Source organism: Polyodon spathula, chromosome 28 (genome assembly GCF_017654505.1).
Source record: "Polyodon spathula isolate WHYD16114869_AA chromosome 28, ASM1765450v1, whole genome shotgun sequence".
NCBI lineage: Eukaryota > Metazoa > Chordata > Actinopteri > Acipenseriformes > Polyodontidae > Polyodon > Polyodon spathula.
In genome coordinates, this window is record NC_054561.1 from 3,138,401 (window position 1) to 3,150,156 (window position 11,756).

General features: G+C 43.1%; 1 protein-coding gene across 12 annotated transcripts in view; it reads left to right on the top strand.

The window, feature by feature from the left end:
- The window catches only part of LOC121301861 (protein TANC2-like), a 159,838-nt gene that overhangs the window by 143,729 nt on the left and 4,353 nt on the right, over window positions 1-11,756 (top strand). For 10 of the 12 annotated variants that reach the window (XM_041231524.1, XM_041231528.1, XM_041231532.1 and 7 more), the window contains 11 exons: window positions 309-545; window positions 914-1,099; window positions 1,389-1,482; window positions 2,489-2,622; window positions 2,994-3,117; window positions 3,405-3,580; window positions 3,845-3,977; window positions 4,904-4,933; window positions 7,409-7,500; window positions 7,933-8,079; window positions 10,858-10,958. In XM_041231524.1, the coding sequence (XP_041087458.1) occupies window positions 309-545; window positions 914-1,099; window positions 1,389-1,482; window positions 2,489-2,622; window positions 2,994-3,117; window positions 3,405-3,580; window positions 3,845-3,977; window positions 4,904-4,933; window positions 7,409-7,500; window positions 7,933-8,079; window positions 10,858-10,958 (1,454 nt within the window). The remainder of the gene's footprint in view (window positions 1-308; window positions 546-913; window positions 1,100-1,388; window positions 1,483-2,488; window positions 2,623-2,993; window positions 3,118-3,404; window positions 3,581-3,844; window positions 3,978-4,903; window positions 4,934-7,408; window positions 7,501-7,932; window positions 8,080-10,857; window positions 10,959-11,756) is intronic. The other 2 variants (XM_041231527.1, XM_041231531.1) reach the window with 1 other exon arrangement.

Genomic DNA, 11,756 nt, shown 5'->3' on the forward strand with positions numbered 1-11,756 from the left:
CCTGGCTCACTCACTGACTCATTGTGTGACCCAAGTCACTTGTTCTTTGTCTTTCAGATGTGACTGCAGTTTAGTTCACACACCCTAGTCTCTGTAAGTCACCTTGGATAAAGGTGTCTGCTAAATAAACAAATAATAATAATTGTCCAATAGTACAAAAGTACAATAGTAATTGAGCCCGGGTCTTGCATACAGTGTACTCGCACTATCCAGCTTCTGTCAGTCAATGGTACTTGAGCCTGCCGTCGTAAGGGATGGAGAGTGGTCAGCACTTGCTGCTGGTTTTGACCTCGTGGCTCTGTCTGCAGGTGAGCAGGCTGCTGATCCTGGGCGGCGCCAACGTGAACTATCGCACGGAGGTCCTGAACAACGCTCCCATCCTGTGTGTCCACGCCCACCTGGGCTACACGGACACGGTGGGGCTGCTGCTGGAGTTCGGAGCCAGCGTGGACTCCAGCTCCGAGAATGGGCTCACCCCACTGGGCTACGCCGCAGCTGCGGGGCACCTCCCCATCGTCACCGCACTCTGCCGCAGACGAGCCAAGGTGAGCCCAACAGATCAATTTCCAATGCCAATTCCAATATCGAATTGATATTTTAGAGACATAATTGTTGTGATTGTTCAGCTTTTTTATTTTGAAGCCAATTTAATTGACAAAGTAATTTATTGCCACTGTGAGAAGCTAATTTTGACAGAGCAGTGCTAATTGCAGTTTTGATCAGTTGGAATTGTTTAAAAGGGAATTTGAATATGAATTGGTGTTTTTGTAATTTCTTTTAAAAAGGAAATGGAATTGAAGTAGAACGCCACGAATTGCCCCTGACCCTGGTGAATACAGTGCCGAGTACTATGAAGGGCCAGGCATGATAAAACATTTGGACGGCATGTGTTTCATTGATCTCTTCCCCACAGGTGGATCACTTGGACAAGAACGGGCAGTGCGCCCTGGTCCACGCTGCTCTGCGAGGGCACCTGGAAGTGGTCCAGTACCTGATTCAGTGCGACTGGACGATGGGAGGCCAGCAGCAGGGCGTGTTTAACAAGAGCCACGCTGTCCAGCAAGCCCTCATCGCCGCGGCCAGCATGGGCTACACCGAGGTGAGTCTCCTCAGTCACACGCAGTACTGCGCTGAGCTGGCAAACCACTGAAGGGAACTCCATAGCTGTGATCAGAGTGGTCATACTTTTGTCTAATTGCATAATAATAATAATAATAATAATAATAATAATACAAGACTGATTGCATAGAAGTTTGAGCCATTCCTGGTTTAAGAAAACTCACCTGAGCTTGTTACCTATACGCTGGGGCTAATCAAACTCCCAGTAAAACCTGGAATGGGTGAAACTGCTATGCAATAGGAGTTTTATTTGTTATGTCTTGTTATAGATCGTCTCCTACCTGCTTGACCTACCTGAGAAGGATGAAGAGGAGGTGGAGCGAGCTCAGATCAACAGCTTCGATACCCTGTGGGGAGAAACAGGTGAGGGGACACGCCCAGAGAGTTTCCTTAAAAGCTCTTCGTTTGTATTTGTGATGAGATAGAAGTTGACTCGCATACTTCAAGGACCCCACCTCTCTAACCATTGAGCCACCCATGCCTCAGTTCAGTATCTGAGTTTGAATGCATGTGCATTGCAGATTCCTCATGGTTAGTATAGAAGCTGAAGCAATCAATACTGAGAATGGAGCACCGAGGGAGGTACTGCAGTGAATGCGCATTCTCGTGCCTGCCAGCTATCTGGATCAGGTCCAAACAAAGCTGTAGAAAGGGAAGACTGGTAGTCAGAACAAGCTGCACTGCAGCAGACTGGCTAGTGCAGAGCAATAAATCAGTACTGGTCACAGGGGTGCAGAGGCAGACTTTCCCCAAGGATTGAAAAAAAAGTGCAGAGACAAGAGTTCGAGAGGCATGCAAAATTCCCGTTTTAGTGAGGAGTGAGCATTACAGTGAATTAATAAACTAGAGTTCAAAGTAGCTAATCCTACTCTGTAAAATTCCCTCAGTGACTTCAATGCATGTTGGTTTCCTACACATTTGATAGCTTTGTATTTAACTGTGCTGAACCTACTTTCCAAATTCTGTGCTGCAATTTTGTAGAAATGTTGATTCATCCTGCTGATACAAATATATCTCACATATGCATATTGTGAACACCTGCAATACATAAGCAATACACAGTTTTAACATATATTCAGCAATTTTTCAATGTTATATTCTGAATATAAGATAAAATTAAGAGTAATAAAAAATTGTTTCTTTTTGTTAATTTTTTTTTTTTTTTTTTTAACTAAACTTCTTGGTTTTTCCAACTAGGATTACTATGGATTAGTATAGATATTTATCACCACAGCAACATTACCTAATACTATTAGACACTTCTGACTTCCATGATCCTTAGAGATAAATTGTGGGATAATACTTAATTGAGTAACGTCTGGGTGAGGTGTGTAAATAACAACCTGTTCTGCTCCTCGCCTCTCCTCAGCTCTGACTGCAGCGGCAGGCCGGGGGAAGCTGGATGTGTGCAGGCTGCTGCTGGAGCAGGGGGCTGCCGTGTCTCAACCTAACCGACGTGGGATTGTGCCTCTGTTCAGCGCTGTGCGACAGGGACACTGGCAGGTAGGGTGACCAGGGAGGAGAGGGTATCGGTTCATGTGTGTGCGTACGCACTCAAGTTTGTTGAAAGAGCAATCCACAAATATCCTAAAACAAAAAAAAATGCGTAGTTCATAGTAGAGATTTCAGAAGATATTGATACGGTAGACAGACCTGTCTCCTAATTTGTTTCCCGCACAGTTTTAACAGCTTGCCCCGCTTGCATTGCTAGTTACAATACTGCATGAGTCACTGAAAACTACGCAGCTCCAAAGCCCACAGCTGCCACTGTGTGACGTGTGTGTGTGTGTATGTGTGAGAGGGAGGGAGTGGGGGAGTGAGTATATGCAAGTACCTGCCGGTGTGTTCTCAACGCTGATGCTCTGTGTCGGCAGATTGTGGACCTTTTGCTGACTCATGGTGCGGACGTCAACATGGCTGACAAGCAGGGCCGGACCCCTCTGATGATGGCCGCTTCAGAAGGGCACTTGGGGACCGTGGAGTTCCTGCTCTCACAGGGTGAGCCCACACAGCAGTTGCATTCATGTCAAGTGCCCACGACAAGCTAGTAGCCTTTTTTTTTTTTTGCATGGAGAGATTTGGAATAAAGTTCATATAAGGAACGGTTTCTTTAATTATTACGATTGGAAGATTGAACTGTGAAGGCAGATACAATTTTGTAAACTGCAGAGTGCTAAGCTCAACACCGTATTAATAAAATATATATATATATATATATATTTTTTTTTTTATTTGTTTAGCCTAGTCTTAGCAATCGAGGTACAGTTTCTGTGTTCCTCTCCCAGGAGCCTCCTTCTCTCTGATGGACAAGGAGGGCTTGACCGCTCTGAGCTGGGCCTCCCTGAAGGGTCACCTGACCGTGGTGCGCTCTCTGGTGGAGAGAGGGGCTGCCACTGACCACGCCGACAAGAACGGGCGCACGCCTCTGGACCTTGCTGCTTTTTATGGGGATGCGGAAGTGGTGAGTCGCAATTTGTGATTCTGAGCCTCTCCACTGCACTGTAAATGGGCTGTGGTAAGGATTAGAGTTACAGTAGGTGTTGTCATAACATTTCTATAATTGCATGCTGTGCGACCCCCATTTGATTCGGCTCATATGTCAAATGCCATCCTTGCTCGATTTACGTTTCCTGGCATTTCAGTGACTTTGGGTGCAATGGAAGTGAATGCTTATGTTAGCGGTGCGATGCAGCTGGTTAACTAGCCCGTCTTGTCCTTTCCTCAGGTCCAGTTCCTGGTGGACCACGGAGCCATGATTGAGCATGTGGACTACAGCGGTATGCGTCCACTCGACCGGGCAGTGGGCTGCCGAAACACCTCTGTGGTGGTCACCCTGCTGAAGAAGGGAGCCAAGATAGGTAGGACAGACACACAGACAGGACCACGGTATCCATGCTCCGGCAGCAATAGACCTGTTAATATTATAATGTCACTTGCATTACCAGTGCTGCACTTTCACAACGGGCTAACTGACTGCGTTTCACAGCAGGAATATTTATCCATTTAAACAGTCTCTTCTGTGGGCAATTGAATCTGGATACAGTCAATCACAGTACATCGTTGGGGGCTAGTGCCTGATGTAGCTCTTTTTTTAATCACCAAGTCTGCAAAATAGACACACAGAACCATGTAAAGGTACTGGACAAGATATATTTTATAGCCATGTATGAGGGATCATGCTAGAACCTATTTACAAACAGTTATTTAAATACATTCAGATTTTCTGACATAATTTGGCAGGGGGGGGTGAACATTTGTCTGGGGCATGTAGAAGTGTGTGGTGTCCTAGGAGCTCGGGAGATGTGGCACAGTGTCGATGGTTCCACACTGATACCCTAACCAGCTTTGTAACTTCACCAGATCTTTGACCTGCAGCCAACTGCCGTTCTCTTCCCTCGTGCTGTGTTTCCTTCGTGCTCCTGGGCGCACTCACATTATATTGTCCCACTGCTGTTTTTTCTTCAGTAGTTGTCACATTTTTATATTTGTTATTTTTTGGGTTGGTTGTTTTTTTTTATTGTTTATTATTATTTGTTTTGAAGCAGGTTTTGTTTTTCCTTTCTTTTCTTTTTTCTGTTTCGCTGACGCACTTGCTTTTTTCTTTCTACCCCCCCCCCCCTCAAAAAAAAAGACTCCGCTGCCTGCTTCTCACGGCTGCTTCTTTTCTTTTTTCCTTTCTCATTCTCCTCTTACTCCCTCCCTTCTGTGTTCATGCCCCATCTCCTGTACCCACACCCACCCCCTCTCACACACACACACACACATCCCCCCCCCCCTTCCCCAGGCTGTCAGACGCTGCCCAGCAGACCAAGAGGTATTTTCAATTGAAATTACGGCAAGGCTTCTTACTAAAAGATATAAAATCCATTTAGCTGTAAAGTGTGTTCCATATAGGGTTGCCATACGCTCCATTGTGATGCATTGGGGTGTGAGTGGTCCTAGTCCTAGTGTACATGGAGTCATATGATAACCCTAGTTCCGCAAGTCTGTGAATGCTAGTGATCGTCATTACAAGCTAACACTTTCCTTAAAGGGAATCCCTCAGCAACATTTCAGTGTTTTAAAAATGCATTTAAGCATAAATGCTGATTTGTCTAGTAGTGTTGCATGAACAGATTATTCAGATCAAGCTGAGGGTATTTGGTGTTTATTGGGTTAATTTGCCAATCCAATTGAAATAACTGAAGAAACAGCTGTTGGATTTGTGTGGATTGCTGAGTCTAAGAAAAGCAGCGATCATCACAAATCCTAGCAGCTGTTTCTTCACTTGTCAAAGGCCCTTACGTGATTGTCAGCGCCTGATTTGTGTGGAGAACTCTGAATAATCTGTTCGTGCAGCATGGCCTGGTTCAATGTAAAATCACATTTTCCCAGAATGTTGCCCTTTAAAGAAGCCTTTCCATTTTACAACTCCGGGAATCTTGACAGCGAGTAGATTGTTTATGTCCATTCCGCACAATTCAAGGTTCTTTTATTATAAAAGAGGGATTCCTGCAGTGAGCCAGCATTCTAAGAGGACAATACCTGTTCCATGACCATGTAAAGCAATGGGATTCTGTGAATACCTGGGAAAGGCATATTTGCCCTTGATTTTAATAAGAAGCGTTGCCGACCACGTTTTGTGACTTCTGCATGAAACTGCACCTGTCCATCAGTACAAACCTTTCATTATCGCTGTTACGTTGTGAGGGTCACTGCAGCAGGGAACAGTGCTAGCCGCAGCCAAAGACCAGTGTTTTGTTTTGTTTTGTTTTTTTCCAGATGGCACAAGACCAGGTGTAGGAAACATCTCCTTATGGGTGATTTTTAAAAAAAATTCTTTCACAAGATCCAGCCCTTGTCAGATAGAGCCTTACATGTACCAGACTCTTTTTAAACAGAATTAGCAGCTCATTATCATACATTATCAGCAACAACTTCCATTCTGATATGTTGTAAAGCCAGAAATACCAGTGAAAAATAGAAAGGCTAAATGTAACATTGAGGAAGGCCAGTATTGAAACTCATCTGATTTTTCAAATTACTTGGCCCTGTGCATTATGCAGAAGTCGTCTGTGATCGATAAAGTATCACAGCTCTGTGTTAAGGTTTGACATTTCCCCACAGTAACACCTTATTTGACATTTAAAAGTATGTTGTAACTTGAAATATAGAACTTAGTAGTTTGGTTCAAGTCCTGTAAAATTAGCAGCCGTTTTTACCTTTTTATTCTAGGCTAACTCCTACTTTTATAAATGCTTTGAAACCCCCTGGAGCCAATTCCACATTTATACTAGTGTGTTTTATATAAGATTTTAGAACTATGGTAAATTCTGCCGTAATTTATTATTAAAAACAAAACAAAAAACGCACACTCGCTCTCGCTGTCTCGCGCTCTCTCTCGATCTCTCTCCTCACTCTCTCGCGCTCTCTCTCGATCTCTCTCCTCACTTTCTCGCTCTCTCTGTTGCTCTCTGTGGTTCTCTCTTGTTCTTCTTGCTCTCTCTCTCTCCCCCCCACACACACTGCTGGTTGTTACTTCGGTTTCTTCCCCAAGGTGTGAGATTCACACGTGGTTGTAACTGAGGATCCAGACAGCTGGTTTAAACCCTTCAGAGCACAGCAGCATCAGCGACAGCAGAAACCTGCTGACAGCCTTGTGAAAATGCATGGCTTTCTGCAAAGTAAACATTTCCTGGAAACACGTGCACAAGCCCTCCAGTGTTCGAACACTGGCAGCATACTTTAACTCTGCTGCTGCTAAACCAGGTCACAGATAAATAGCCAAACACACCCTCTTCTGCTGAAAATATGAATGGCGTGGGATCCAGTCTGAATTTCAGTTCTTGCGGCTGGTGAAATTTAAGTTCTCTTTGTAAAATCGCACGACCTTAAAGGTGGTTTTATTCAAGTCAACATAATGGCTGTAAAGGAGCCGTGGTGAGTTTAGTTAATGTTGGACGCTAGCAATGGCTCAAACTGGCACAAAATGTTATTATTGCGACACCCTTTTAAAGCTGTGTATCTGCCTTAAAATTCCAATACATGATCATTATCTAATTTATAGTTTAGAATTGGTAACAAATTGTGCTCTGTAGCATTAGATAGGAGAGCAGGAGTTGAAAATGCTCAGCTAGTGGACCCAGCCCGTAGGCAATAAGTGATAGAAAAGCGTTCCACTGTGTTCTCTGCAGCAGACCCTCCCCACCCCTCCACCCCACCTCTTTTCTTTGGTATTTCTTCACCGCGATTCCGAGACACCTTGCATTCTCTCAGTTTTTCTACCCATCATGCATCCTGTACACTGCAGGTCCCGCCACTTGGGCGATGGCCACCTCCAAGCCCGACATCATGATGATCCTGCTCAGCAAGCTGATTGAAGAGGGGGACACCTTCTATAAGGTGAGGGAGCGCACAACAGGGCATTGTCAACATCACCCCAGCCTTGGGGGGCCTTGCATTGGCTACCAGTTAACTTTCAGATTGTATGTCTGAGTCTTGCAAATGACTCATTTCATGGTCTGGGACCTCCTTATTCCTTATGTCCCTGGCTGCAATCTTGGCAGTCCACAGACTTAAGTTAATGAGGTGCAATACCAGGGCTTTCATCTTCTAGTCTCTGTGCATTACATGTTTGACTAATAAAAAATAAATCTATTAGTATCCCAAACTATTTTCAGTATTTCATGCATGAAAGGGTTAAACAAGTCAGTAAGCACGTGAATACATTTCCAGCAGTCAGCAAGTACCTTTGAACTCAGTCTTTATATAGCTTTATTTATGGCTGTGTTTCTGAGTCAAATCCTGTGCCTGCCTCTCTGTGTCCCATGACAGAAGGGGAAGGTGAAGGAAGCAGCCCAACGCTACCAGTACGCCCTGAAGAAGTTCCCACGAGAGGGCTTCAGCGAGGACCTCAAGACCTTTCGAGAGCTCAAGGTGTCCCTGCTCCTGAACCTGTCCCGCTGCCGTCGAAAAATGAATGTGAGTGTGGGGGGAGAGGAGGAGAGGAGGGGGTCCTGCACACATACTCCTGGCGGAAACAGAAAAGCATGCATATATGTTTTGAGCGATTTATGTTGGACGGGGCTAATGTGATGGTTTTATACCATTGCAGTTTGCTTTGTTCCTCTCATTAAATTTGCTTTGGTACTTGCTTCAAAACAGGGCTTTACCACTGACACAACCAGAGAGATTGAATCTAGTAAATGACCCTGAGCAAGTCAATTAACCTCCTTGTGCTCCGTCTTTCGGGTGAGACGTTGTTGTAAGTGACTCTGCAGCTGATGCATAGTTCACACACCCTAGTCTTGTATCTTGTAAAGCGCTTTGTGCTGGTGGTCCACTAGGAAAGGCGCTATATAAAAATAAAGATTATTATTATTATTATTATTATTATTATTATTATTATTATTATTATTATTATTATTATAGACATAGGTGACTTGCTATAATGACTTGCTATTGAAATGTAGATTTAAAAAAAAAAGCATTTCACAATGGAGAAACAAGCAAGAAACAATGTTAATTCCTGGTGTATGCAATACTTTCCGTTCAGGAGTGTATAGGCCAGTGTGCATGCTTGTACCTGTGTTTTGTTGGTGTGCATGTTGTGATGTTGTGTTTGTGTAACTCTACAAGTGAGGACCATGGGTCCTCAGACGTATACAAGATCGAGAAAAAAACAAAACAAAACAAACAAACACTGTTGAGGACTGGAATTACAGTCCTCACTTTCATAAAATCTTTGCACTTCTCTGTGGTCAGAAATATATCTATATTTTGTCGGGGGAGGGGGGGTGGGAGTGGATCAGTGTTGTAGGTAATTGTATGCTCTGGTCTACTTTATTAGGGCTAAGTTTAGTTTTCAGGCAGGGACAGATTTATTAGATTTCAAAATATAGGTGTCTGTGGCTGGTCCTCATAAGTATAAGTACAGCACAAATATACGTGTGTGTGTGAGAGAAAGGAAATCTTTGTCTCTGCATGGAGTAGAAACCTAAGAAAATCCCTCTCCCAAATGACTTCCCCTTGGTCTCATGTGCCTTCCCAACCCACCTCACCCATCTAGATGCTCTTTAGTCCAGGGGGGTCAAAAGTTGGGTCTTCCACTCCTGGTCTTTGTTCCAACCCTGTTTTAAATTGTTTAACTGAACCAGGTAAACCTCCATCCAGACCCTGTAGTAGTTAATTATATTACCTGTAAAACCTGGCGTGGAATGGCCCTCCAAGACTGTGATTGGACACCACTGCCTTCATCCAGCACATTTTCCAAAGCAATCCCCTGCCAAGCAGCTTTGAGACCAAGTTTAAATGTAACGTTTAGTACCCAACCCATTCAATACATTCGTGTATCACTCAGTGGAGTTGTGGAGGTTATCCTGAACAGCCATGTGTTTTGTTAGTGTCATCGGATTTGGCCTGTTGGAGTCTGCTTGTTTGTTGTTCTGTGTCTTGTGAGTTTCTTCATGTTTGTAAGTTCTTTATGTCCGTGTGTGTCTGGCATATCTGTGTTCTAGGTAGTCATGTGCTCTTGTGCATGGATACACTGGGTTGTCCATAAGTAACCACTCTTTCTGTCTTTATTTATGCTTTATATTTTTACAACTGTAAATACTACATGTGCTATATATTGACAGACTTAATGCGACCTAAAACGAAAAATGCTCTAGTGAAGATGGTTTTGGAAGACAAAGAATACATATACCAGTGTTTTACATCACTTTTTTGTAAATTGAAAAACAAACGGTACATGTTAAGAAATATTAGATTTTTATTTTTGTATTGATTTTATTTTATTATTCCAGGCTTACCAGCACTTTTAACATCAGTGTTTTTGCCTCCTTTTCCTTTTTAAAATATTATTTTGTAGTACTAACTTGGGCCTAAACCAGACTCAATAAAAGATACAAAAAGGGTAGAGTTATTTCCCTGTGCTATGGCAGAATCCAATCAAAATTTCAAGAGATGCTTTATATAATTATTTTTATTTATTTATTTATTTTGTACAAAAAAAGATTGTTTATGGACAACCCCTGTAAGTGCACTGGCACAGCATTGTTTTGGAATTCCCTTTGATGGCTCGGTATAGCACTTTGTCTGTTAGAGAGCTTGCTTGTGGGTGCCTCTGTTGTTGCGTCCATCTCTGTTTAGGGACTAGCCTGATGTTGTGGGTCTGTCTCTGTGTGTGCTCCCTTTGGCTGTAGCAGTATCTATATGGGGTTGATTCAATCAAAATAAATACACGGCTGCTTTATGATTCTGAGCATTCTTTCCCTGCTCTGTGGCACTATCCAGGCATGCATCCCCACCCTCCCAAACACCTCCTGAACGTTTGCAAAAATACTAAACCCTTACTTAATTGAGAACACTAACACATGCACACAAACACATACATCCTCAATGCCATTTTTCAAAGTACTAGGATATTGTTCCATCATTCTAGGTTCCCTTCAGTTATTCAGTTAATGACCCTGACTTAGGAAACCCTGAACCACAGTAACCTTTTACAGTCATTTTTGTTTTAGAAAACATCTGTCAATAAGCCCGTAGTTTACCGACATGCTCAAATTCCCTTTCCTAAATGTATTTAAAGTATAGATTTGCTCACAGCCCACCGTCGAGAGTACCGCCGCAGAACAGTGGAACCACAGCGGGTCATAAAGCCACGCCGCTGCGTTACTGGTTGACTGAATCCACCTCTCTAAGTGGGCTTGTATAACCTGGCTAGTGTATGACTGTCAGACCTCTTGTTACCTGCAGGACTTTGGGATGGCTGAGGAGTTTGCCACCAAGGCACTAGAGTTGAAACCAAAATCCTACGAGGCCTATTACGCAAGAGCCCGGGCCAAACGCAGCAGCAGGTAAATGGAGACAAGGGACAGAAAGACAGACAGGGGGACATAGGGACGGCTGTGGCTCTGCTTAGTGCAACTGGGGATCCTAAAAATATATATATATATATATATATATATGCATGCTGCACAGTAGACTCTCGCCAATCCAACCCAGTTGGGATTGGTTTGTTCTGATGGTAATCTTTACCGAAAATGTCTTTGTTTTATGTTTTTGTCTTACATTTTAAAAGCAATATGTATTTGGGAAAGTACAGCTGTAAATGTGTTTGCTAACTTTAATGTGCTCTTAGCCACCTTTTTTTTTTAAAGTTCAGGTGACCGGCACTGTACTATGCTCCTTCAGCTTCTACAGTGGCTGTTGGCATGCGTTTTGTTATGAGGCCATGGTTGGGATTGGAGAGAGTCTACTGTACACAGAGACAAACAGGGTGGCAATTTGACTATGGTGCTTTATAGTTACTGACAGAGCAAGCACCAGACCACGGTTATGGGAACTACCACCACGTGTCGGAGAATATAAGTTTTATAAATAGCTTTGACACAAAGTATTACTGTTGTTGTTATCATTATTATTATTAGCTGTTAGTTTTGTTGTGCTTGATTTTGTTAACATTGATGCTTCTCTGTTTCACAGAAGTGCACTGTATATCATTTTAATGAATCCCAAGTTAATATGTATGTGTGTGTTTGTGTGTGCAAAATGCACTTTTTGTATAAAGTTACTTAGTGCTGGAAGTGTTAAATACAGAATCGTTGTTACTTAAGGAATCCTATACTTAAATGACGATCATATTTTTTGAATAT